A 27,776-nucleotide genomic window follows, 5' to 3' on the forward strand; every position below is an offset into this window, starting at 1 on the left:
ACGGGTATCAAATATTTGTTAAAGCGCTTTATCATTTAATTTGTTAAAAACTCTGAGCACTATTAAGTAGTGTTAGAGCCTAGAACAAAGAGACTAGTTCACAGGTATTGACTGGTATGGAATCGACGAAGTACCTGCTCCTTTGTGATAGAGATCCAATCAAGAGCTGACAACGAGCCAGCAATGAGCACTTTAAACCTTTATGAAACGACTTAATCAACTGCAAATTAAGTTTACCTATTTCACATATAAAATTTATTAAATCAAATTGATGTTTTGTAAGACTTAAGTCATGCGAAACATTTAATTTTTGTTTTTAACATTTCTATATTGTGTTAACATTTTTGTTTATCAATTTAAATACTTTATTGTTTTAAGGCTTTAATTTTATTTGTACATAAAACATAAATACAGTCACAAACGAAATATGCTTTATTAATAAAAAGGCAATAATAATAATAATAAGTCATTTATTTTCGGACTATACGTCAATTATGTTAGTAATAATTTTCTTATCCTAGTTTTAGTACAATAAAAAGGCTATAAAATAAAAACTGTTAATAAACATCGCTGCGCCATTCCGTTAGAGATTGCATATTATAACATCATCTGTATTACAGAATCTCCGCCTCCTACCGCATTTCATCACTTGGTGGTAGGGCTTTGTGCAAGCTGAGCCAGTGTAATCACAGGCACAAGGGACATAACATCTTAGTTCCCAAGGTTGGTGGCGCATAGGTAATGTAAGGAATGGTTAATATTTCTTACAGCGCCTTTGTCTATGGGCGGTGGTGACCACTTACCATTAGGTGGCCCATATGCTCGTCCGCCAATAAATGACATAAAAAAAATTACAATTTTTGAACTTTTTTAACGTAGAGCTGCCACTGGTTAGGAATATTTAATCTACAAAGTAGAACTGGCAAAATAATATTTATTAAAGAGATACTTACAAAGCAATAAATTATGTTGAATTTTATCAAAACTATTATTTATTTATTTATATGTTAATAAACATCATTATATTTATATAATGATTATTTTATTTATTTTATCGTTTATATTTATTTTTATGTTAATCTTTCTTTAGAGTACATATATACATATGTAAGTATACTGAATATTGCTAATTATCGCATACCTACCTATTGAAATGCTACTTTTCACTATTATAATTTCCTAACGTGTTTCATAAAACAAAACTATTTTATTAACAGGAAAGCTTATAAATGTTTAGTTCTTCCCGGAACTATAACTATTTTATGTCTCGACTAAACAATTTATCGCGTTTTCATTAACTCATTTTTAACCATTCTGTACCTAAACTTAAAAAATAGCGTTTATACAAACTGAAACTGTTATTGTACTGGAATTTCTGTTAAATAATTGATAATTTGAATAACGATGACTAAAGTAAGGATTTTTGAAACGCACAGCAATATAAATTAATTACTTTATTTTTCAGAGAAAAAAACCTCGTGATTTTATGTACTATTGTAGTATTGTTATATTTATATTTGAAAAAATGACGTGGATTGAAACTCAGTTTTGTAATTAATTAATGCATTAAATTAAGGTATTCTAAAGTTCCTTTTTAAACTAATGTGCAAGTAGCGCCCTTTGTAAGTGCTTTTACTAAGAGCCTTTAGCTAAAGCACCTTTATTTGCATTGCAAGAGGAAATTGCATACCTGAAATTTTCTTGAGCGTTGCTAACTAACTTGTTAGACGGAAATTGTTTTATTACTTGTTACTGTAACATAATGTGGCACACTCATCCCTTATAGTGGAATACTAAACATCGTTAGTTGAATCAATAGCCAATTATTGGTGACTAAATGGTCGTTAAATTAAAATGTATTCAGAGCTCAACCAGCCCCAGTAAATTGAAGGCTTATTACATTATAAATTTAAGCTTCCTGCAATCTTTATCAATACATAATGTTACTACCGAATTGTCAAAAAATATCCCTCATATTCAATACAAAATAATAACTCCCATGATTTTCGTGTAAAAATAATGAAACATAACGTTTGTTATCGAGGAAAGAGCCGTCGATAGATAAGCGACACATTATTAATGCGTTTACACAATGATACCGGCCAGCACTCACGTAACTACAGACAAACAAATTTACGTTCAAACCGGTACTTGGATAAAGTAGACCAAATTGCCAGAGGTCACAGCGGACTCAAGCGTGAACGACAGGTTTTATGGCAGATCGCATCAAGTTTACTTGGTGGTAAGGCTTTGCACAAGCCAGTCTGGTTAGAGACCGCCCACTCATCGAATTTTCTACCGCCAAACAGCAATTCATAATATGGTTGTTTCGGTTTGAAGGGTTAGTTAGCCGATGTAACTACCATGTCCAAATTGTAAGAAAACTCCTACTTAAAAGTTTTTTGACACCAATTTGTCTAATGGCATTTAAAGAAATTAAATTAATGGTTTAAATACGTTTCGCATGTTTAAGTACACTCGTATATAGTAGTATAAAGTAGTAAAAAAACATCCTTATAATGTCCACTGCTGGGCAAAGACCTCATGTTCCTTTAGAAGAGACGGCGTGAGCATACTCCAACACGCTGCTACAATGCGGGTTGATGGTACACGTGGCGAATTCTCATCAACCATGTGCAGGTTTCCTCACGATGTTTTCCTTCACTACCGAGTACGAGGTGAATTCAGTGGTGCTTGCTGAACTCAGCAACATCGGTTAAGATTCACGTCTTAACCGGTGATCCTGAAACGACGCGTCTTTTTTGAATAAGTGAAATGTGTTGTCACTTATATTATTAATTATTGATGCATTAACGAATTGTTAATTATATAACACGACATACTCTTGATTGATTTTGTATTCGCTTTTGTTGCTTCACTTTAATTATCCGTGCGCTCTATCGGCCTTTCTGTTATATAATATGATCGTATGATGCTATATAATTAAGCTGTCGTTATGTTTTATGAAGTAATTATTTTGTAACGCGATGACAGTAAGATAATACATTTAATTACGTAACATATAACGGCTTTATATTTAGACAGTTCTTCGAGAAGGGTGACGGGCTCTTCTAATTATTTTCATAATATAATCTTTAATCATTATTTTGAAATAAGAATATAAATTTTAGTGAATTTATTTTATGGACATATTTATCAAAACAGTTAAGTACTTTATACCTAATATATCTGGAAAAGTTTTTAATCACTTAAGCCGTTTTAAAATTGACGAAGGTGTAAAATTGATGCGAGGACCCTCGTTCTGTGAAGTGACTTTAACTAATAAGTGAGACGTGACGTTCGACGTGGGATTCACTAATGACAAAGTTTAAAAAAATTATTCTAATTTTTAACTTTGTTCAACATAGAAGCAATACTGATTATTCGAACTCCGCCAAAGATTCGGAAAAAATGCCTCAGACCCGAGAAGAACCAGTAAAAATGTAAATAGTGCTAGCCAATCTGACGTCCATTGGAATAATTTCCTCGTTTGTTTGAAATCAATTATTTTATACAATACTGAGCCAGAAAGTCTTATACAAGTACCAAAAACAACTGTTTTAACTCTATCGAGTAAACGTATGTTAGATATGAGTCTAAGATTCATGATAGCACCAGCAAATGCACACACATAAAGAGCATGATGTAAATGTAAAGTACCATACAATATGGTTCTTGGTACGTACGTATTGGTGGAACGTACATATTAACGCCATCACAGCAAAATAAAACGCCGCGAATGCGCCAATATCGGTAAGGTTAGTTTTTTTTAAATAATAAATAAATAAAAAGTTTTTTAATAAGTTTTCTCTTACAGTGCCAATGTTTATGGCGATGCCACGGTGAAAAAAAAAACAAACAAAGATCCCAAAAAAAAACAACTATTTTCTTAAATTTTTGTATGTACTCGACATACAAAAACGAATTTATATAAATGACCCACATCAAAATAATTACACTTAGTACTGGATCAGTCGTCAAAATAGAAACTTTATCGCTGCGTTCAAAATAATTAAAAAATAAAAGCGACCTACATTGGTTGCGTAGTGTTTTTGAATATTAAAAAGGCTATGAAAATTTATAGCAAGAGTTTCAATGACATGATGTGAATTTAAAATGAAAAGTTCCAGTTTATATTACTACTTTAATTTTATTCGCCGCATCATGAATATTACCTTCGCCCGCGACTTCGGTCCTGCAAATATTACTTTTCGTAGAAACGGAGATCCATGGACATGTATGAATGTGTTATACAATAATTTTATTTAATTTATTTTTATGTTAGATAGGTCTGACTACAAACTGACTTTCTCATAGCTAGATAACCTTATATTATTCAACTATCGACGAACGAACGACGACGACGAATGACGACGAACTATCGAATTTTCAATAAAGTTTGGTGTTGGTGTATGGTTTTCGGGTCAAATTATGGTACAACTTTTATAAAATGTGTTTCCGATCTATGCGAAGATTTATTATATATTTTTTATTTCATAGATATTTTATCTTCTAACTTAATTTATTACTTATTTTATTTTAAAGAGGACATTTTTTTAATTTGTATTACTTATTAGCTAACCGTTTTGTATGAGCCGTGATGGCCCAGTGGTTAGAAAAGGTGAATGTTACCCGATGATTCCGAGTTCAACCACCACTGAATATTCATATGCTCAATTTGTGTCTATAATTCTTCTCGTGCTCGGTGAGGAAAAACATCGTAAGGAAATCTGCCACGCGTATCTGCTACAATCATTGTAGCAGCATGGTGGAGTTAGCTCCAAACCTTCTCAAAAAGGAGTATACGCCTATTAGTGGAACATTTACAGGCTTTTACAAAAAGAAAAAATATAACTTTACCCGTCTCGACCTCACACGCGGAGAATAGGGGTCTAAATTTAAATACGTTAGCAACAGGTGCAACTCCGCTCAAGCGTCGTTTAAATACGTAATAGTCGCTGTGGTCACAGTTAATATCCAAATACACTATATAAAAATATTCAATCCTTATTAATTTAATAAAAAAATTTTCTTTATTGACAGCTCAAATATGCAGTATCGACTTAAAATTTAATTTTGCACTTGATAAAAAGAATTAACGGATATCGTCACACAAGCAAATTACTACGTGTCTGTATTTTTTTAACCTGCGGCTTTACCCGCGCGAAATTTATAAAACTTTACGTATAACACTCAAACCGTCACCTCATGTTTTACCATCTCGAGAGGTGTAATAAAAGTAGCCTTTGTTCTTAGTCGGTAGTTAAACTATCTCCATACTACATTTCATCTAAATCAGTTCTGCGGTGCCAGAGTGGAGATGTAACAGACAGAGTTACTTTAACATTTATAATACTAGTATTCATAGATGTTAAGCAATAATTTGCATATTATATAGAAAAAAAATCATCTAAGCTATATAATATATATATATATAACTATATAAATATTCTCGGCTTCTACATTTTACCGTTTTATCGCTGTGGTGTTTGAAGCGAAGGTGACGATACTATTTCTATAGTTAAATTAAGCGTTAAGATTTATATAGTTTATATACGTAGATAATAGTTAATTAGACATAATACACAATATAAACTATGTTCGTGAAAACATCTGACTCTTTTCTAAGTAAATAGTACCTTAGATGGCTTTTAACTTAATCGTCGTAGCTCTGCTACGAATAAATGTAGCCAATTCTACATGTAGATGTAGAAAATATTTTTTGTAGAGCCATTTATTCGGTTTATTAATATTATAATACAAATATTTAATGTAATATGAATATTATCTTAAAACGTATAACACCGTCTCATTGCCTCATTGTTTTGTCATTTATATTGAATCCCAATTCCAATTATCTCGTTATTTATATAGAGAATTGGAATCGCGATTTAGCGGAGAAATAGTTCCAGCGTTTTTGCTTTCCGTGCATTATAATTTTTATTAGTATTTTAAATTTTATCCAAAAATATACTGAAAATAAATTATTTAATCTATTCAAGTATGCTCTTACAAGAACTTTGAATAATTTGACGAGATATATTTAATTGTAAACCGGTCGAAGCATAGACTCTACTATACGGGAGAGAAACTCTTTTTCAACAACTATATGCAGTAAATTATCATATATAATATAATTTCTTTGATATCCTGTGTGAATATCACAGAATACCAACTTCAAGTTTTTTATCGTTTGAATTCTAAATTTATTCATATGTAAATTTAAGATGGGAGATTGTATTATTGAGACTGCGAGTCAGAATAATAGAGAATAAATATTATTTTGTGTTTAGCGGTGTAGGAAAACATCGCATGGAACAATGGAACGCGTCGGGTGAAATTCGCTGATACGTATTTCCGGAAATCCGCAGAAGAAAATTTGGTGAATTAAACTCCCTTTTGCTTACAAAGCCATTGAGATGAATGTTCGCCTTAAATTATTAGTTGGTTCTAAATTCAAAATAAATATAATGTTTTATTTGATTTAATTTTTTTTTATTGCTTATTAATAGGCTCGTTGCTGCGAACATGCAAGGGATGGGGAAGGGCAAGAATGTCCCAGTCAGGAAGGAGAACGTCTGCCTGGCGATGGCGCCAGCTGCACTGTTCCCGAAGAACAAGTAAGAACAATAATAAACGTTGTAAATCCAAAGAACAAGAATTAGTATAATTTTTCTTGTAAAATGCCTTCTTAAGTATTAAGAATTAATAATAGCTGCATCTGATTGGATGCAAACTCATAAATTAATTGAAAACCAATAATTAAAATATTAATTCTTAAATAAAAAAACAAATATAAATATTTGATGTAAAATTTAAATAAGCATTTTATGCATATAAAATTTTTAATAATTCTATAACTTTATTTCAATTGTATACATATATATATGACTATATTTCTTTATTAGAAGTTTATCTCTTTAATTCTGTTTACAGCCTGTAACCGGATTATTACACTAAAGTTTGTTGTGATGTAAATTCATCGAATTTTACTAAACCTAATTAAATTGAAGCTTTAGAACTTGAATGAAACTGTGCATCTGATTAAGCTTTATTTGTTTTGTCTTATCCCTCAGATAAATTGAAAATTGTCTTTGGATAAATTCTGATTGTTTTAAAATAAATAGAATCAAACTTATTTTCTAAACTCACATTGATTTAATTTTATTGAAGAGTAGATTCATAATTGATTAATTTATAATTGATTGTATTTATGTATGTATGTAATATGTATGTTCTAACAAATAATTATACTAATTTTTTGCTAGATTCAAAGACAAAAAAAAATTAAAAACAAATTTTAAACATTCGCAATACCCATTGGAGGTGCATTTTTTTAAGGTGTATTTTTTTCTAAAATTACCTCCATTAAGAGATGCATAATTTTCTTAGTAGTTGATTGATTTTATTTTACTTTACATTGGAGAACCTTCAATCTATCAATTTTTCAGAACAAAAATCAAATTAAATTGATATCGGTTAATAATAGGCAATGCTAAAATGTTAAAAAAGTAAGTGGGTGATCCACAAATCTTCTAGCCTTATTCCACTCTAAGGGCTAGTTATTTGTGTATATATTAATATGGCCGAGCTTACAAAAATGGACGAGCGAATGAAACATCAAATCAACTATCACAATCGGCCACAATCAGTGAAGCTACTGAAAGAGCATACACACAAAATGTAAACAGCTCAAATCATTTGTTTTAATAACAGTTATATTAGTACAATGGCTTGGGCTATGTAATCATTATGAACAGTATTTTTTTTAAACGCTTTGAGCTTGATAAAAATTGGGAATTTTCAGAGATGGCCTCAAAGCCAAACTATTTTTATTTATTTCTAAGTATTAAATTTTATACGCCAATCAGGGGTATGAAGAGTCGTAGGCGTGCTCGAACAGGCCTGGCTGGGTAACGCTGCCTCGACCATATAGCCAGTCCGACATAGTAGTTATTTAGTTATTTTTCCATTAACGATACTGTTTTTTCAGGTACGTGTTAGTGATGACGATGGATCCACGAATAGCGCTCGTAACAGTATCGATCCCTTTCGCACAGAAAACGATCCAGGTAAAAAGATTTTTTCGATACATTTCTCTTCTCCTCTCACTAATCTAACCACTCACTCTAAATTTTGTGAATCTATTTGAGTTTAAATATGGATAATTTGGATTGAACCAATTAGATGGCGCTGCAGTTTTACCTTTCATGATGATGGTTTCATGGTGATCATCACAAATTCACAATATTATTTAAGAATAAAGCAGTATTACAATTCAGTTTCGAATAGCACGTAATACTGATCATCCTGCGGCATTTTTCCTACTCGTTTCGGATTGCCATCGAATCTTCTATCCGACTATGAGATATACTCCTGTGCGGCCACATCTCTTTGCAGATGACATTTTTTTTATAGATAGATAGATATTATATATCTTATTGTATTTTATTACAGTCGCAACAGAAAGTATGTTAAGAACAGGTCGATACTATAAAGGAATATATTGGCCTTCTATAACTAATAGTTTTAAGGTAAGACAAGAATTAATAAAAGGAAAATGGTTGCTATAAAAATGAAAATCAAGTTCTATTATAAGTTTAATATGATTCAATGATTTCAGGAACAAACTGTAGAATTATCGTATCAAAGGTACTCGAGGAGGCAGAGACAAAAATCTCTTATAATGGTCAACGTTGTTGATCTAGCATTAAAGGTAGTTTTATTTTCTATATAAATATTTAGGCATTTTAATAATAATTTTTAATTATATATATTTTTTTATTTCAGATATGCTTATCGTTAATTTACACATTATCAAATCGTCATAACCGTAAGTATGTTTGAACTTGGTTTATAAAATGTCATTATTACATTCATACCTTTGTTAAGAATCGTACAATATTATTAAGACAATTATTCATTATTAAAAAAGTCACTGTTACGTAATAAAAAATGTGTAACAGTTTAAATCATATTAGTTGTAGATTTTGTTAATCTTTGAAATCTGACTTTTTATACTAAGCTGAATTTGCTTAATTTTCGTATCGTTGTATTTCTTTCATCAATAAACACGCTAAGTTTATTTCGCCGTTTCTTCCCAGGTCTGAACTTCTTTGAAACCGGTGGTAGATATTTGACAATCAATAAGCATTTATAACGCTTCTATATCGAATAAAAATGTGTTTTTCAACTTTAGTTTTTTTGTGTACTTTAGTTGACACTGTTACAAACGGCTATCAAATAGCCTGGACTGCGGCGTTCGCCCTGCTGAATATAGCCGTGTGCTTACTGGGTTGTTGGCGCTGCTTCGCTAACAACTATCTACATTGGGCTGCAGCGGCCACCTGGATATTGCTTATAGCTCAAGGTAAAATTAAACCTTATATTAAGCATCTTCAATGTCTGTTAGTCTAGAAATCTCCGTATTTGGAGGAATGATTTGCAACGAATTGAATCTATTAAGGTAAGCTACATTTTTTTGTAATACAATAATTTCTCATGAAATAATACGCACCTTTATTCTCCGTTTGGCATTTCTTCTGTAACGACAATTCGAATAAGTTTTTTTTTTTTTTTTAATTAAAATTAAAAAGTCTTAGTTTTAGTTAAATGTATTATCTTGGAAGTTGGAAGTTAAAAAGCATTTTATTGTAAAATTAAATCGTGTCTTGATGTGTGTGTGTGTATTTTGGACTATGATATATGTAAAATATTTATTTTACATTAGAGCTCGGCAAACATGATACAAGTGATTAACAAAACACCAACGTTTAATTTATACCGTTGAACTCAAATTCGATTCTGAAATTTAGCTTCATCGCACGTAAAAATGTTTAACTTCAAATGCTTTTATAGAACAAGCATTGTTACATAACAAAAGTGAATGAGTGCCTTGAATTAAACACATTATGCAATTGAATAAATATAATTTTATTTTCAGGGTTAAGTGGACAAGGTATAGGATTCCAAGAACCACAGAACCAAGTGTGGTATATGCTGTTCATAATATTCGTTCCATACGCGATGTTACCCCTCTCTCTCGGCTGGTGCATCGTCATAGGTCTGCTGTCCTCTATGTCGCATGTCTTAACCACGGCTGTCACTATACCGGAAATTATGCAAAAAACTCCGGATGCCGTAAGTAGCTTCTCCTTAAAAAATTATATATAACTTGTTTTAGGTATGTATGTAGTTCAAATGGAAGAAGAGCGTTGTATAAACCTGTGTACCAATCACTTTTCTACCACCAAACGGCGATACTTTGTATTGCTTTGTTCCAGTTCAAAGAGTGTATGAGCCATTGTTATCGCCTTACGAACAAAACCCCTTGGTAAACATGGTTGGAAGTACATTTATTGTACAAGGAATTAACATTCCATTTATCGTGTATTTTGTGAACTCTTACTTGACTTTTCAAGGATTAAAAAATCTATTTTAAAGATATAAATGTCATAAACATTTTGAATAAAATTTTATGATTGTTTTTTTCACAAGGCTCCCTCTTGCGGTATACGACTTCTTTTCGGCAATGCTTTGCTCTACACTGCTGTTAATTTTGGCGGCATGTACGCTAAATATCTAGCAGACTGGGGTCAGCGGAAGGCGTTTCTAGAAACGCATAGATCAATGGTTACAAGACAGAAAACTAAACGAGAGAGTGACAGACAGTGGAAGCTATTTCAAAGTGGTAAGATATAGCAGACATAATCATATGAATTCAAACAAAATATTTCCACAGTGTTACTATTAAATGACATTTCCATTACAGTCATACCAGACTTCCTAGCCAAAGAGATTTCTAGTCACGTATCGCGAGTCAGAGGAGAATTCCAGGAGCAGCAATTCAATAATTTGTACATCCAGCGGCACGAGGACGTCTCGATTCTGTTCGCTGATATCAAAGGATTCACAGGTAATGTTTGTTTTTAGTTAATTAATATAAATAATATGAGTTATTTTTTATTAAATTACTCTTACTTTTATTCTTAAATTTTTAGAGCTTTCTAGCAAATGTAGCGCCCAGGATTTGGTGAAGTTGTTAAACGAACTGTTTGCCAGATTCGATCGATTAGCATCGGTAAGTACTCGATTTGTTTTTATACAGAAACATTACTATAATCCTTGAAATAAAAAAATATTCCATTGTTTTTCGCTAGTCAGTATTCAAGTCTGAATTATTAACTTTAAACCAAAAACGTATATTATATTCATAGATGCCGTAAACTTTCTAATTGATTTTCGTTAAAGATTTTGACTTTAATATTGTGCCTGGTTATATTTAGATAATTATATAAAGTTATATCCATCTTATCTTTTATTCTATGTATCTAATTTTTTTCTTATAAAGGAGAATCATTGTCTTCGTATTAAATTGTTGGGCGATTGTTATTTCTGCGTGAGTGGATTACCTGATCGACGGAGCGACCACGCCTTCTGCTGCGTCAACATGGGCCTACAAATGATTCGCGTTATCCGAGACGTTCGATACAACAAACAGGTATATACTTAAGGTTATATTTCTTAGACGTTATTGTAGATATACAGTAGGTATATCCAATCAGAAGATATATAATCATTTAAATAATTATATGAAATAAACCCGAGATATATGACAGCAGAAATAAGTTATTCTGATTTAATTAACAGGTCGATCTAGACATGAGGATTGGTATCCATAGTGGCATAGTACTGTGCGGTGTACTGGGTCTGCTGAAGTGGCAGTTCGACCTCTGGTCGCACGATGTTACACTAGCCAACCACATGGAAAGTGGAGGATTACCAGGGTAAGGTTAAAAGAAAATCAATAACTCGTGATCGTACAAAAAAATGTCAAACATGTTACCGTAAATGTTGCTTTCATGTACTTAAACTTATCAATACAATTCTACGTTTAAAAAAAATAAAAAAATATATCTGGATACAGCTGTCTTAAGCTATTGCATTCGATTCAAGTTGAAGCAATTTTAAATGTTGGTCAATTCATCTGCATCTAATACTAACTTAATTTCTATACGTTTTTTCTACAAACGATAAATCATACTATTATTATAATTTTATTACCTTTTTTTTAAAGACACTTGGATTTATGATTAACTAACCTAACTAACTAACTTTATTACTTAAGTTAAACCTAGGCTAACATTTGCTCTAACAAAAATTGGATATTTTATTGGCTTATTACAAATTAATTCAAATATACTGAAAATTATCAAATCGATCGTAAATTCAGACATATCACGTGACTATAAGGTTAAATCGTGAAGAGCAAAATAATGCACCTTTAATACTGTTGAAGGCAAGCGAGCAGGAGAACCGAATTATTAAATTTATGAAATACTGGACAGACCCGATTGAACATGTTTTCTTGACTTTTTTTACAGCCGAGTACATATATCTTCAGCCACGATGGAGTGCCTTAACGGTGCGTTCGAAGTTGAACCCGGGGAGGGTGAAATGCGTAATCCCTACTTACGTGAACTGAACATCTCAACTTACCTGATTAAAGCCTCGGAACACCCGAGGCGGACAAGGAATAAATCTACAAACAAGTAGGCTAAACTTTAGTCTTTAGAAATATTTACAGAACATTACAGATTACATATTAAATAATTATATTATTAAATCAGCATGCAACCACCGATGCAACAAAACGAAGTCTTACCCAGACGCCCGAGCGGAAGCATTGAAGAGGAGATCACTACCGATTGGATTCCTGAGATGCCATTCCAAAATGTAAGATACCAGTTCAAGAATATAATATTGTTTCTTCACACTTCGTTTATTTGGTTTCTTATTAATGTAAAATAAACACTGCAAGAGAATTGAACGGCGACCCACGGTCGATGATTGATTTAGTAAACGTATGCATTTCACGTTTCACTCTCTCAAACGTCTCCAATATTTTCTCCCTTTCAACACCAAAATTATGCTCGCTCAATCTCTTCTTCTCCCTATTCTCGACTACGCTGATGTTTGCTTTCTGGATGTGACAGAGGAACAGCTTAATAAGTTAGAGCGCTTACAAAATCTTGCTATTCGCTTTATTTTCGGGCTACGTAAGTACGACCATGTGTCTCTTTTCCGCGCTCAACTTAAATGGCTACCTATCCGATTTCGCCGTGATATGCACATCCTTTCGGTCCTTTTCAATATTCTCACAAACCCTAATATTCCTGAATACCTCAGCTCCCGCCTCAACCTGCTTCCTCCTTCAACCCGCTCCAGGCGTTCTTGCATCACTACGATGCTCGATGTGCCTCGGAGTAACAGCAAATTTCGACTTCAGTCGTTCACAGTACGAGCTCCGCTACTATGGAACAAACTTCCTAAATACATACAGGACAGTACTACAATTGATATGTTTAAAAAACGATTAAGACAGCATTTCCTGACACAAGTTTACCCTTCATCATAAACTTTGATATTAATATGTGTGTATCTATGTATATTATATATTTATATATATATATATATATATTTATATTATTTATATATATATATATGTGTATTGGTGTATATATTTATATATATATGTGTATGAATGTGTATTTATATAAATATTTTTTTATAAGTAATGATGCACTACATTGCCCGCTGATTGACTCTTATCACTCACCTCCATAGGTTGACTGGAAGAGATCTCTTTTAGAGATAAGTCCGCCTTTGCTTATGTTTTCTCTATTTTGTTATTTTCTGTAATGTCTTTTTAAGTGCAATAAAGAATATATATATATATATATCATTAGGAATGTTTTATTCTGTTCTGTTGAAAGGACACGGTAACGCGGTTAAGGAATAAAAATAATACTTTATCTTTAATAGATTACCCAAAATTGTAATTTCATTTTAAATAAATAGAAGTTCTGCTAATTTATCTTATACATAAAAAATATTATTACTTGTTTTCGTTCGTAAAGTATACGTTTGTATGTATCGTACTTCCGATTGAGTTGTAATATTAAACAGTTGTAGTTGGCACTTGCGTAAAAATTTCTGGCATTGTAACATCAATTTGTAGCTTATGCAAGGTGATGAGTCTTGTCGGTTTTTGACAATAAAACTTAAATGTGATTCTAGCACTTCACTTAGTATGAAATTAAATTCAATTTTTTTCACAGTATTTTCAAAGCAGCACCAGTGGTACGACATGGTATCGACGAACAAACAAACACGAAGATGTGGAACATGGACAGGATATAGAAATAACATCGATATCAGAGGTATTATTTCTATGATGCATCAATTAAGCAACTTACCGTAATATTTCCTATTGAGTATATGCACATAATATAATACATCGACGACTAAACATTAAGTTCAATTGTCATTTCATTAATATATGCGCAATGTATTTTGTTCATCATTTAAGAGCTAAAAATACACCACCTTCAACCATCATGTGCAACCCCCACTCATCAGATAATCTACCGCCAAACAGCAATACTCAGTATTGTTGTGTTCCGGTTTGAAGGGTGAGTGAGCCAGTGTAATTACAGACACAAGGCACATAATATCTTAGTTCCCAAGGTTGGTGGCGCTGTAAGGAATAGTTAATATTTCTTACAGCGCCATTGTCTGTGGGCGATGGTGATCACTTACCATCAGGTGGCCCATTTGCTCGTCCGCCAACCGATATTATGAGACTTTTAAACTTAATTAACTACAATTTTATTTATTTTAAATGTTATTCGTTTTAAATTTCATCCGTCAGGAGGACGATATAATAAACCACTCGATCGAGGTGAACAGTAACCGGCGGATGCGACTCGAACACATGCGGCAATGGTCGCTGCACTTTCGCCGCGCGTCGCTCGATGTGCGCTTCGGCCAACTCGACGAGAAGACCTTCAAGTCAAACGTGATGTGTTGTTGGGTGCTTTGGCTGTTCATTGTCGCCGTTCAGTGCATTATTCATTTCAAGTACGTCGGTTTCGAGTCCACTTTTGATTTGTTTAGCTAATAAGGAGTTCCGTTTCTTATTATATTGTGTTTTGGTTGTGTATTGCACTTAGATATTTGCATATTATTTGATATAAAGAAGCTGTGATTTGAGTGAATTCTATCCAAAAAAAAACTTTGTGTAAACTTTGCGTAAACTGATAATAATACTTTTCGTTTTACACATAAAAGCTTAAACAACTTTCTTTCAGTTGCTGGCTGCTCGTTATTACCTTGTTCGTAATGACTATTCTTCTGACTCTGTCGTTTCTGCTGGTGATGGCAGAAGAGTTTCCTCTGGCAATGCCACTTCTGGCGCATTTCTCTGCCGCCATAAGCGCAAATAGACTTCGACGGAACATACATATTTGCTGTTTTGTCACAATTATGTCGTTATCCAGGTACCATTAAAGATTTTTCAGATATTTTAACTTCTCAAGACATTGTAGTGCATTTAATATGAAATTATATTTTAGTTAAAGAGCTTCTTTGGTTTTTTTTTAAGTCAAGATTTTTTTTAGACCAACTGATTTTAATAAATTGTACTTTTCCAGCACGACAAAATTATACATATGCCCGCCATCTTTTCCTACTGCCGGGCCAGAAAATGACACATTGTTAAATTCAACTACTGAAAATTTTACGAAAACCGCGCAGTCAATACTATCAGAGGAAGCTAAAATAGGCGAATGTTACAAGCCGGAATATGTTGTTTTCACTTGGATTATATGTTTGGTGGCTTTGACTTCAATATTGAAACTTTACTACTTGATAAAGACCGTGCTAGCGATCATCAATGTGGCGATGTACTCGATCCTCCTACTCATTTATTATAACGTAGACTATTACAGTTCCGCTACCCATGATTCGTAAGTAATGTTTATTTTCTTTGCATTATTTATTTAGAAATCATTTAATTTAATGGAATTATTTATTTTATAGCGACCTTCGTTTCTACGTGCAAATGTTGATCTTGATGACGATGTTTTCCATAATAGTGATTTATCATGCAAGACTCGTCGAAGTTACGTCTAGACTTGATTTTCTATGGAAACTGCAAGCCGAGACAGACTTGAAGGAAATGAGGGATACGCAAAGGACCAACAGGCATCTGCTGAAGCACATACTTCCTGATCACGTGGTTAATCATTTCTTAAGCAAAGATAGATGCCCAGATGTAAGTATGGTTAAGATTTACGGTCTATTGTTAATAATAATTTGAATCATAGAATTGCTTGTCTTGATATAGATGACAACCATAAAATTAATTTTATTATCAGAATAGTAACAGATTTTCGCTGTTTTGCAGGAGTTATACTCACAGCGAAGGGATGAAGTGGGCGTAATGTTTGCTGGAATACCTAATTTTCACGAATTTTATTCCGAACAAAAAGCCGTGGACTGCATGAGACTACTCAACGAAATCATTTGTAATGTACCAAACAGATTTGATTTATCAATCAAAATTTACATTCAATTAAAACATTTTCTCTATAATATCAGCTATGATCGCATTTTATGTAACCAATTCTTCGTTCTTAAGAAGTGATTATTAATTTTTAACTTCATACTTATTTTCAGTTGACTTCGATAGACTGCTCATGCAGCCTCGATTCAAAAGCATTGAGAAAATAAAAACAATTGGAGCTACATATATGGCTGCCTCTGGTCTTAACCCAAACCATAAAGTAAGTTTTAAATGCGGATCCATTTAGAAATAGGAGACTAATTAAAAGATTTCAGTTCAATTTTATATTATAATATGATATTATTGTTAGACCGCTGATGACGGCTGTGAACATCTTTGCGCACTTGTCGATTACGCTTTCGCACTACGAGAGGCTCTGGAAGATATTAACAAGCATAGCTTCAATAAATTCCGTTTAAGAGTAGGTGAGTAGTAATTCTTTATTTAAATTCAAATTATTCAGCATAACACAGCTCCGTTGCAGAGTATTTGTTACGATTAATCAAAATATTTCAAAAACTTTATTTTCTCGTGTTTTCTATTTCTTTTAGTACATTTTGAAAGTTGGCGTTAAACGCGCAAACCTTTTTTTTTTCACGGAGTTAGGCATACGTTTCCAACTTGCAGCCAGATATTATTTAGAAAAATTGTAAAGTTTTTTTTTGAGTGTCTGATTCATATTATTTATTTATAGGAATCAGTTGTGGCCCATTAGTTGGTGGTGTGATCGGCGCTCGGAAGCCTGTTTATGATATTTGGGGTAATACTGTTAACGAAGCCTCGCGAATGGAGTCCACTGGTGCTATGGACCGCATACAAGTCACTAAGTACACCAAGCAGGTTCGTTTACAAAACCTATATAATAAACAGAGGCACAGTTTTTACTTTCCAAATTGTACTTGTAGTTAAATAATTTTAAATTCTTGTCACTATAAACACTTTTACAAATAGTAAAGAATATACTTTAGCTAAATATATTTTTACGATTAGAATTTAATTTGACATCCATTTCTATAATGCTTCAACGGAGTAAAATACTCGTGCAGGTATTAGAGCGGCGTGGCTACGGCGTAGAGGCGCGCGGCGCGGTGGAGGTGAAAGGCAAAGGACGCATGGAGACGTGGTGGGTGACGCGTGTAGGCGCACGTGGGGCCGGCGCGCCTACCGCCCCTGCGCCGCCGCGCTCTCTCGCCGCACTCGTCTACACCATGCTACAGGCGCGCAAGCGCATCTACACTCATCCCTTCTGCGCATCCTCTGATGGTTACTACAACCTTTCATATTTAATATTTGCAATTAATCTTTCAATGATTCTCTGATACAGTAAACTCTAGATTTTCTGCTTATTATGCTTTGTCGAGTGTCTATTGCAGCCAGCTGTCATAACTCTACGCAAATTTATTTTTCATGCTACATATAAATATAATATATACGTTGCAGCGCCGGGAAGAGTGCGCCCCGAGCGCGCCGGCACCGCGCCCAGCGAGCGCCGCCCCGGCCCGCGCCGCACTCGTCCGCGCAACACGCTTGCTTGGTAAGCCACACTTTACAACCAACTAAAGGTCACACATATTGTACAGACATATATTCTTATCAACTAAGACTTTGAGTGACACGATTACAAATGTATATAATATTATTTAACTAAAGAAACATTTACACTCGCTAGCTATTGTTTTATCAATACCGCCTTGTTCTCAGCAATGGCGACTCAGAGACCGGCAGCAGACCCTACTCGAATAGTATGGTTGCGCGACGACCGGACATGGCGCCTCCGATAGTCAGCAGCATGTCCGCGCCACACACGCCCACCGCGTCACACATATCACCTGAAAGATTATTCTCCGGACCCACTAAACTAGGAATAAGCGCGAGACTAAAAGCAGCAAGTTTTTCCTATCGTACGCGACCAAACAGAGATCGATCGCCGAAGATTCGAGAAGAAAATGACGGTTCGAAAACTTCGATCGCTAACGGAGCGCCCGGTTCGTTCAGGTTTAGGTCCGTTACCACGGCCTCGTTCTTTAGAAGTCGGAACAAGGAGAGAAAGAAGGATCAAGAAGTCACTGAAGAGAACGGAGACACCGTGACTACTCGGATGTAATTATCAAAAAATACTATTAAAAATAAATAGCTGTTATAATAAGTAGCATTTGTAATTATTTTTATATGTTGTATGTAAGTTGAGAAGTACTTAGTTAGACGCTGGCGTCGCAGTAGAGAATATTTTTAATGTGTCCATGTTTATTTATTGAGTTTATTTTAAGAGTAACTTTTGATACTAGGTACATATACTGATTTGTTACCATTGCTTTATTAATTACATGTTGTGATTTTAATATAATAGCGTTAGTTTAACTTTGTCATATGTTTAATAACAATTTGCAAATTGTTTCTGTGTATTTTATTGCAACATTATACGCTTAATCAATGAGATCTATTTCATATTTAAAAATAATATTACATGTATCTGTAATTTACCTATGAATGCCACAAAGTCGGTTAACAATTATAACAAATAAGTATTATGATTTCTGTGTAGTTAAATTATTTCACGTAGCGTATAACGGACTTATGAATCCGTTACTATCTTAAAAAAATTACGAAACTAAATCGGAATATTTCGTTTTTGTATCAGATTTTAAAAGGAAACAAGTAAATTAATTTTTAACGAATGTCTCGTGTATACTATTATTATAGGGTGCATGGGTAACAGTTGTGCAATTAATTTATATACGTCACCGTAAAATTGTAAATAGCGTTAGATTATAAACTATCTCGCAAGATTTTGAATTGTCGAAAGATTGCGAACCGCAACATACTGCCTACATTTTAACGCATTATTTTTCGGTAGATTATAATCGATGGAAGTGTGTAATTTCAGTTAAATTATAAACACTAACCTAACCGAAATATCATAAACTATAGAAATATTGACGTTTTAATTTGATTTAAATCACCGTTCACAATATTTCGACAGTGAACAATCTCACGAGATAAATTACAATCTAACGGTATTTAAAATTCTACGGTGATTTGTCCCCGGGGAATTTATAAGGAGTTAGGGCTTTGTGGCCGAAACAGCTATAAATGTCTTTCTAGAGTTTTATATTTAGTAGAATCTTAATTTTGTGCAGCTAAGATCAAAAAGTTTTAGTCGGATGTTAAATATTCTTGTTTCTATATAAGTATTGTTTAAGCTAATTAATATTTATCCTATATATTAATTAAAAATATATATTTTTTCTAGATTATTAAAATGAAATTCTATGCCAAAACAAATAAATTGATCTCCCAGTAAATGTTAAGCCATAAAACGGGTAAATTATACTTAAATTATTTATATTGAATAAATTATATTATTGTAAATATAATCGACATATGTATGTTCTATAAATTAAGAAGATAATTATTATCGATATCATAAAATAATCGATTATCAATTTTGAAATTTGTTAGATATTATTTATTAGATTTAAAGTAAAGCCAAATATTTTATTCTTTATTAATATTATGAATGAATGTCGTCTATCTTCAAACTAAATATATATGGTGGTCTATGAAACGAATTTTATTTCACTATTAATAACTGCATGTTTAATGTGCTTGGACACTGGTTGAGTCAGTCATGGTGTCCTGTAGCTCCTAAATTACTTCATAAACAAATCTTATCATGCCAAATCACTTCTGAGAAATAGCCTTTAAAAGTATTATAAATTTTTCATCACTTTTAATAGGACGAAAAGTAATCAAATCATTTTATTTATTCAGCATACGACCTCAATCGGCGCAGAATTGCTGAATTGGCAGAATTTCATTTTCGATTCGAATTTCAGTCTTAAATAATATGCCAAATAAAATAGTATTAATTAAAGTTTAACAAATTATCAAGCAACTAATTGTAATAATCATTTTATAAGTACATAATAACGTAAAATAGATAGTTTCGATTATAATCATTATATGTAATGTGGTATAATTAATTAGGACATCCTATGACATAACACCGTATTGCAGGCTGGGGTTACTCGCTAACACTACTTTGAAGAAAAAGTAAATAAAACACAATTTCCTTTGAATTTCTATAATTTATTTATAAAAAATATTGTGTTGACCTTAAGTGACGTTCATATTTATTAAATAGTCCTCTTCGCCCATTCTAGCGAGTGTTTCGCTTTTCATCATCTCAAACGACACAGCCGTGTAACATTTTGGAATTGGTAAAAGTAGCTCCGATACCAGACATTCGCCAAAGGACAGGATATCTGTAAAGAATGCATGAAATCACATATTCTTTTTACGACACAAATAATACTACGCAAAGGTCTGGCATCAGTTACCGTCTAATATTAAAAACAAAAATTACAATTACTTTCTTATTAAAGTATATATTAACAATGGATAAATAAAATCCAGGTTTTTTTTAATACATCATTGAGAAGAACTTTAAGTGAAACTTGTTTGGGTGAGATTAAAATTACGGGCTCGGATTTGAGTGCAACATTTCCATATGTATATCACATACGTATACGCAAAAAGGTTTCACTTTATAAAACTAATACGGTTATTACGACGTTATATATATTAACAAGTTTCAATAGTAAACATTAGTACAAGCAACAGAGAATAAATAATGAATAAAGATTTGATTTTATATTACATACATTATATTATAAGAACCTATTTCCATTGAATGTGTATTTTATAAATAGATTATATAGATCTATTCACTCAACAAGGCGTACCGTTATATGTATGTTAGTACGAGTAAGTTATTCTTGTGCTTACAATATGTCTTAGTGTGCGTGAGACGACTAAGAGTAAAGTCAGCAAAAAAAAACGAATGAGTTTATTTTTGTTAAATTTATTTCATTATAACGCCGATTACTTAACGTGGACAGCCGCGCCTTCGTTTGTTAATAGTTCTATACTAGATGAGATTTTGGTCAGTCAGGTAAAGGTAAAGTATACATTTTATTTATATTTACAATTTAATTATTCTTATAAATAACAATTGCGTCAAGATTCTTTTACAGTGAGACGTTTCCAAATGACATATATATATATATATATATACATTATTAATATTAAAACGAGCAGAATGAAAATAACATCATTCAAATGGCACCAATGGCATACACCATAGATGTGCATATAAAAAGGATTTTAATTTAAATAGGTAATCAAATGTCGTCCAAAATCACTGGGTAATTTTCGACCTGCTTATTTTGTGATACATATTTAATAAATATCAAAAACGTATTGTATGATACTTAGTGAACACGTAATAGCGTATTAATAAAATTTATCGTGTTGCTTTCATTTATAAGTTTACTCAATTTAAAATAAGATACTTATTTTATTTAAAGGCACTACAAATATTTTAAATGATCACATCATTTAATTTCTTTCGATTATAAAAAATAATAATAATTGAATCCCTCAAAGTCAAGATCAAATTTTAGTCCAGCGTTTAGCATCAAATCGCATTACATGTAACATTACTGACGTGTCATGTAACTACGCACGCTTTTTATAGTTTAAATTACATTAAATGTAAAATAAGAATTTCTTTCAAGCAACAAATTTAAATGTTAATTTAGTTCAAAAGTTTTATAATTCAGTATAATTTTCCAGTAAGGAAATTAAAAAGTACTATTACCATTTGGTATATGGTATGTGCAAAATAAATTTTTTAATGAGTTTTCTCAGAAGTACTACAAAATTATTATAAATTTGATTTTAATAATTAATCGTTAATAGTTTTCGCCCGAGGCTTAGCCAGCGTATGAGGATAATAAGGCAAGTGTTAGGTACCCTATGTTCTTTCTGTGCAACTGAAACATGTTTACAAAATGTCATTACGATCGGGAGTCAAAATGTTAAAGGGTTATAAACGAACTCACTTCCTCACTTATGATTAGTTAGGATTTAGGCCACCAGATGTCGTTTGAACACGTAATTTTGTTCGTTGTATGAAAATGAAATATTGGAATCTTTTTGTTTTTTAAGTATTTTTTTTTAATTACATTAAAATGCAATACAGAGATACATTTTTATACGAAACGTGTATATTTTATTTATATTATTTTCAAAAATAATTTACAAATTTTTTGCAATAACAGTATCGATGACGATGATATTAATATGTAATATTTTTTGCAAAATTGTATGGAATGATATTCTATACATATGAATTTAAAATAATTACTCATTTTATTACGAGCCTAGTTTTGGTTATTTCTGCATAACTCTTGAATAAAAATTACATTGCTATATATTTTGTTATTATATCATTTATGTAAAAATAATAACTTGATTGAATTTGGTCAATTCGCACAACAAAAGCTAAGAACAATCATCACACTAATTTCAAGCATCTTGTGTACGTAAGATACTTGAAGTTTGCTTTGAAATAAAACGGTTGCAGAAACGTTCCAATCCACGAAAAACTAATAAAAGTTATTCAGATTCAAAAAGATAAAGCAATTATATAAGAAAAAATACTCGAAATATCGTTAAAGTAATATGCATAACATTATGTAACAGAGTTACTGTAAAATCATTATATAAATGTTTTTTTTTAAATCTTACAACTTTTACTAGTATTTCTATTAGGGATGCATCCGATACCGATATATCGGCGATACAGCAGGTTTTCCGATATATCGGTATCGGCGATATTTTGCTGCCCGATACAACGATACTAACTCTTATTAATGAACCTTAATTACTGAGCTTAATTACCAATATTCACATTTCAAGTCTGTAACGTTTTATTTTAATATTTTTTTTTATTTACATAATCATTTTATTTATTAATAAAAAACAATCAATCAACATGTCTACTTACATTTATTTTACCTTTATTTAAATTCGATAAGTGTATCGGTATCGGTATCGTATCGGCATAAAGGCGTATCGATGCATCAATGATTTCTATGGATAAGAAGCTTTTGTATTACACAGTCCAAGTGTTGTCGATAAATACATGTAATTATAATTATTCTGTCCATTGTGGACGAAGCTTTACTCAAAATAATAGAAAAAAAAAACAATTGCCCACTTTCCAAACCAGTTATGAAAATGATTATTAAGTTATAAAAGTTTTATTCAAATTATATTCGTTAAATTCGTGGAATGTCCAACTCTAACACGCCTTATTTAATATTGTACTATATTCATCAGTTCTTCGTTCCTTACTACATAGGACATAGCAATGAGCAATCATACTTAACATTTTTATAAACTACATTCGTGTGTTAGTAATAATTGATCAATATTTAAGTTATTAGGAAATAAATACTTAACGTATTATCTAATAAGTTATTATGATGGATTCTATCTTTGATACAAATGTTTATTATATTTTATAAGTATATTTCTATTTTCTCACCCTTTCACTCTTCGTATATTTTTTTTTGACTGAAAGTGTATATTGTCTTTGCATAATTTGTACAAATGTTAATATAAATAATCATATGAACTAGTCATTCATTTATTTAAATATATCGTGCTCTCTCACTCTCTCTCTCTCTCTCTCTTGTTGCATCTCCCTCGCATTCTGCACAAGTTTATTCGCTTATACGCATTTAATATTCTTATGATAATGACACTATGTATAATTTGTAATTTATTTATATTTCTTGCTTACCCTTTTCAAGGACAAGTGACACTTTTTGTGCGACAGTCGCAACAAGTCATCGTCGTATTCGATTTGTCTTTTTATTTTAAACTTATCATATGTACTGACGTCTCAAACTTAACACCGATCAACGAAACGCTTAATACCTTGTACAATATTTCGTGGCATGTTGTCATTAAAGCAGTGCATATTGCGCGCTCCCTCGCACTAACGGGCTTTATGGCAGGCGTAGTGATATTATCATATGTGAAAAAGAGCGCGCAATATGAGACTTTTATGGCATGAATTATTATACGCAGTATAGAGAAACATATAATACATTGGTAGTTTAGTTCTATTCGAAAATAAATATAGGCAAGAACTTATATTAACATCACTTTTGACATTAAAGTTCGTGTATATTTTTACAAACAATTCTATAAGCTTTATGGCACCAATTGTAATGGTATTTTGTTTTATTTCATTTATGATACATATATCCTTTCATGATTCATTTTATTTTGTTATCACAAACTTGGTGTTGGTTGAATATTGTAGATTTAATTGTCTTCTGAAACCATAGGTGTTTGTAAGACTTCTATCCACCTGTAAATAAAAAGAAAATAAATGTAATGAAAAATTATATAATTTATTTATAGTCTATTATGAAACAAAAAAATAATCTATAAATACGAAAATGCACAAAAACCATCAGGACCAAATGGTATCTCGGAAATATTTTCATCAAACATTACCTATTGTATGTGAAGTGACTGTCGGCGCGAAAGAAGTAAACGTGATTTTTGAACTGCAGTTTAAACACGAATTCTTTATCGATTCCATCACCGGGAGACGGTGCGCCAACGGTGTATCTGTAAGTGATATAGAAAATAAAAATATATTAAAGAGAGACATGATAAATTTTTTTTGGGTCCGGTGGTAGGTGATCACCGGACCCATACCTAGAAATGCCTGTAATCGATATGGGCCTGTTTTATAGATCATACTGCAAGGAATTTTAGTTATAATTGGTTATGCCTGAACTTACAGACAAACCTCACATATTTCATTCGAGAACAAGGTGTAATATAAAACTTGTTTCGTGTTACCAAGTCAAAGTACAACTTATAATTATTAAAAAAACTAGTTAAAATAATTAGTGAATAGAGACAAGCTCGTATGTCTCACCCTAGGAGCGGCAGCGACGCAAGCGGCGCGGTGTCGCGGCAGGTCTTGTAGAAAAACAACGTGAACATCGCGAACACCACCCACAGTTTCTGCCAGCCGTGAGAATTCTTGAACTTGCGCAACAAATATCCGGATAGCTGGCTCTGTGATGTAATAGCGCGTCGTTTGTTTCAATTTGTTAGTTGTTTATTTAAAAAATAAATGTAAAGTGAACTTAATAAACTTATCTTGGAACATAAAAAAAATGAAAAATATGATATCATCGTACATGGAAAATGTATTCAACAAAAAAATACCAAACCGATTTCTTTAAAAGTAGAAAGGAAAGTGGACGAGCAATCTACTGATGCTAAGCGTTTGCCTCACTTTCTACGAAAAAATGTATCGCTGCCTCCTACTAGGCTCTAGGCTGTCACTTTGAAATCTTCGTTTTATAGGACCAATTTTACCAAGCATAATGATATTAATGTTTCGACACATAGATTCGATGTTAATTCAAGTACAAACGTGTAACGGACCCGCATGGCGCGATGCAGCTGGTCGCGGCGCAGCGAGGCGGCGCGGTGCCAGCACACGTGCGCCAGCGCGCTGCCCGCGCCGCCCGCCCCCGCGCCCTCCGCCTCCTCTGTCGCACACACGCGCCGGTAATGAAGTCGTAGATAGACAGAGTAACTTTCATATTTACATTATTAGTTTAGTTTGCAAATTAATACAGTACATTTTGAAATGACAAATAGAGTTCGGAGGATTAATAATCGAAGAGGATCCGAATGGAAATGATCTTACTATTATATAGGTCTTCATAATTATTGTAAAATAAATAGCCCCGAGAGTAATACTCGAAGAAAAAGGTAGAGGAGCCCCCGCGTGGAGGTTCATACCGTAGTCGTGCAGCGAGTGCGCGAGCTGCAGGTCGGCGGCGGGGCGCGCGCGCGCCGCCCGCACGGCGCCGCCCAGCGCCGCGCGCCAGCCGCGGAACTCCGCCTCGCCGCTGGCGCTCAGCGTCAGCCGGCAGTCCTCGCCTGGACACCCGCAATGGTGAGTACAGAGACTTACACGTACTTAGTTTATTAGTATTATATAGTAGTAGATTTGTGAGTGCAAATCTGATTAAAATAAAAATAGACACCTTATGTTTACTTAGAGAAGAATCGTACGTAAAGTGTCGTAAAGTAGTCAGTCACGTAGTCGTTACGTGAATTTTCGGCTCTTTTATAGGTAACATCAACTAAATACCTCCACTCCGCTCTTTGATGCATGGTTTGCGAAATCAAACAACAAACTAAAGAGAACGATGCGGGGTTTGACGATCCGCTTTAAAAACGATCAATTATTTTTAAGATTATAATAGTTTTTTAACCTCACCCTTGATCACAAATGAATGGGGTAACTCGGTAGGTTCGATGCTCAGCTGGTCCAGCGGCAGTACCGAGTGAGCGCGAAACTGGCCGCTCGAACACTTAGACGCCAGAATGAGGATGTCGTTAAACTGTAAACAAACATTGACAAAGGTTCTTCTAAGGAATTTCTATTTATTTTACGGCATACTATACTTAGTTTAGTTTCAGATTCACTTTGAATTACCATTAAAGATAACATCTTAGTTCCCAAGATTTGTTACGAACTGAAGATGGCATGGATAATATTATTAACAGTGCAATTAGCGGTGATCACTTATCATTAGGTGGCTTTTCATTTAAATACGATTTATATACGTACCAAGAATAGCATTCTTTGTTGTAATCCTTTGGAAGTGTGTGTGTAGACGCAACCTAATCTTATAAATTCCCGGTCGGCGACCAACAGCTTATCGTACCCTGAAGGAAAATCAAAAAATAATATTCATTATAATATTAATCAGTATCTATAACGATTGAAAATTTGTTTGTCTTTTTTTTAGGCACATTTAAACCACTGTGCCTTTTGGATAACTACTTAATATTTATTATTACTACCCAAGAGGTCTCGCTGCAGCTGACAAAGCGCAGCATGGTTCTCCACGTGGCGCAGCTGCTCCTCGGCCGCGCCCGACGCACTGCGAGCCAGCTCCAGCGCCGCGAGGGCCGACGAGCTGCCCGTCGCCGTCCATAGCTCTACACACAGACGACACGGTTAATATGCACTTCGCCAGCACGCAGCGCGGGGCGGCGGCAGGAGGCGCGTACCGTGCGCGAGGCGCTCGTAGTGGTGCAGGCGGTGCAGCGGGCGCAGCAGCAGGCAGGCGAGCGGCAGCGGCGCGGCGCGGTCGAAGGCGGCGGCGTGGCGCGCGCCCTCCCCGCCGCGCCGCCGCGCGCTCTCCACCAGCGCCACCGCCGCGCCCGCCTGCTCCGTGTACGCCGCGTACGCCTGCGAGAGCCGACGGTGAGTACGTGTGTGAGCAAGTCGATGCCGTGGAAAATAGTTTACATCGGTCACAGTGGCAATGTCTATGGGCTCGCATGACTACTCGCATACCTTTATTTTAAAATAATAATTAAAAAGTGCCGATACTTCTGTATCGTCGGTTTTCTGTGACAGACATCGTGTATCTTTTGACTTAACGGTATGAAACATCCC

General features: G+C 33.5%; 2 protein-coding genes across 2 annotated transcripts in view; one reads left to right on the forward strand and one right to left on the reverse strand.

Annotated features, from left to right (window-relative positions):
* Window positions 1-18,826, forward strand: part of LOC125074626 (adenylyl cyclase 78C) — a 59,173-nt gene extending 40,347 nt beyond the window's left edge. Inside the window, exons 4-29 of the mRNA XM_047686001.1 lie at window positions 6,513-6,620; window positions 7,994-8,072; window positions 8,458-8,534; window positions 8,624-8,716; window positions 8,791-8,833; window positions 9,218-9,370; window positions 9,944-10,140; window positions 10,498-10,690; window positions 10,772-10,915; window positions 11,001-11,080; window positions 11,351-11,500; window positions 11,650-11,786; window positions 12,384-12,551; window positions 12,630-12,735; window positions 14,121-14,222; window positions 14,714-14,922; window positions 15,153-15,341; window positions 15,495-15,809; window positions 15,883-16,117; window positions 16,250-16,370; window positions 16,522-16,628; window positions 16,719-16,833; window positions 17,103-17,248; window positions 17,455-17,671; window positions 17,849-17,942; window positions 18,110-18,826. Of these exons, the coding sequence (XP_047541957.1) occupies window positions 6,513-6,620; window positions 7,994-8,072; window positions 8,458-8,534; window positions 8,624-8,716; window positions 8,791-8,833; window positions 9,218-9,370; window positions 9,944-10,140; window positions 10,498-10,690; window positions 10,772-10,915; window positions 11,001-11,080; window positions 11,351-11,500; window positions 11,650-11,786; window positions 12,384-12,551; window positions 12,630-12,735; window positions 14,121-14,222; window positions 14,714-14,922; window positions 15,153-15,341; window positions 15,495-15,809; window positions 15,883-16,117; window positions 16,250-16,370; window positions 16,522-16,628; window positions 16,719-16,833; window positions 17,103-17,248; window positions 17,455-17,671; window positions 17,849-17,942; window positions 18,110-18,512 (3,981 nt within the window). The 3' untranslated portion in view covers window positions 18,513-18,826. The remainder of the gene's footprint in view (window positions 1-6,512; window positions 6,621-7,993; window positions 8,073-8,457; window positions 8,535-8,623; window positions 8,717-8,790; window positions 8,834-9,217; window positions 9,371-9,943; window positions 10,141-10,497; window positions 10,691-10,771; window positions 10,916-11,000; window positions 11,081-11,350; window positions 11,501-11,649; window positions 11,787-12,383; window positions 12,552-12,629; window positions 12,736-14,120; window positions 14,223-14,713; window positions 14,923-15,152; window positions 15,342-15,494; window positions 15,810-15,882; window positions 16,118-16,249; window positions 16,371-16,521; window positions 16,629-16,718; window positions 16,834-17,102; window positions 17,249-17,454; window positions 17,672-17,848; window positions 17,943-18,109) is intronic.
* A 3,242-nt stretch (window positions 18,827-22,068) lies between these two features.
* Window positions 22,069-27,776, reverse strand: part of LOC125075629 (FERM, ARHGEF and pleckstrin domain-containing protein 1-like) — a 52,192-nt gene continuing 46,484 nt past the window's right edge. The window contains exons 22-30 of the mRNA XM_047687337.1: window positions 27,386-27,566; window positions 27,176-27,313; window positions 26,940-27,037; window positions 26,586-26,709; window positions 26,102-26,242; window positions 25,739-25,845; window positions 25,221-25,363; window positions 24,788-24,904; window positions 22,069-24,638 (exon numbers count right to left, since the gene is read on the reverse strand). Coding sequence (XP_047543293.1) covers window positions 24,593-24,638; window positions 24,788-24,904; window positions 25,221-25,363; window positions 25,739-25,845; window positions 26,102-26,242; window positions 26,586-26,709; window positions 26,940-27,037; window positions 27,176-27,313; window positions 27,386-27,566 — 1,095 coding nt within the window. The 3' untranslated portion in view covers window positions 22,069-24,592. The remainder of the gene's footprint in view (window positions 24,639-24,787; window positions 24,905-25,220; window positions 25,364-25,738; window positions 25,846-26,101; window positions 26,243-26,585; window positions 26,710-26,939; window positions 27,038-27,175; window positions 27,314-27,385; window positions 27,567-27,776) is intronic.

The sequence above is a fragment of the Vanessa atalanta genome, chromosome 2, assembly GCF_905147765.1.
Source record: "Vanessa atalanta chromosome 2, ilVanAtal1.2, whole genome shotgun sequence".
Classification (NCBI taxonomy): Eukaryota; Metazoa; Arthropoda; class Insecta; order Lepidoptera; family Nymphalidae; genus Vanessa; species Vanessa atalanta.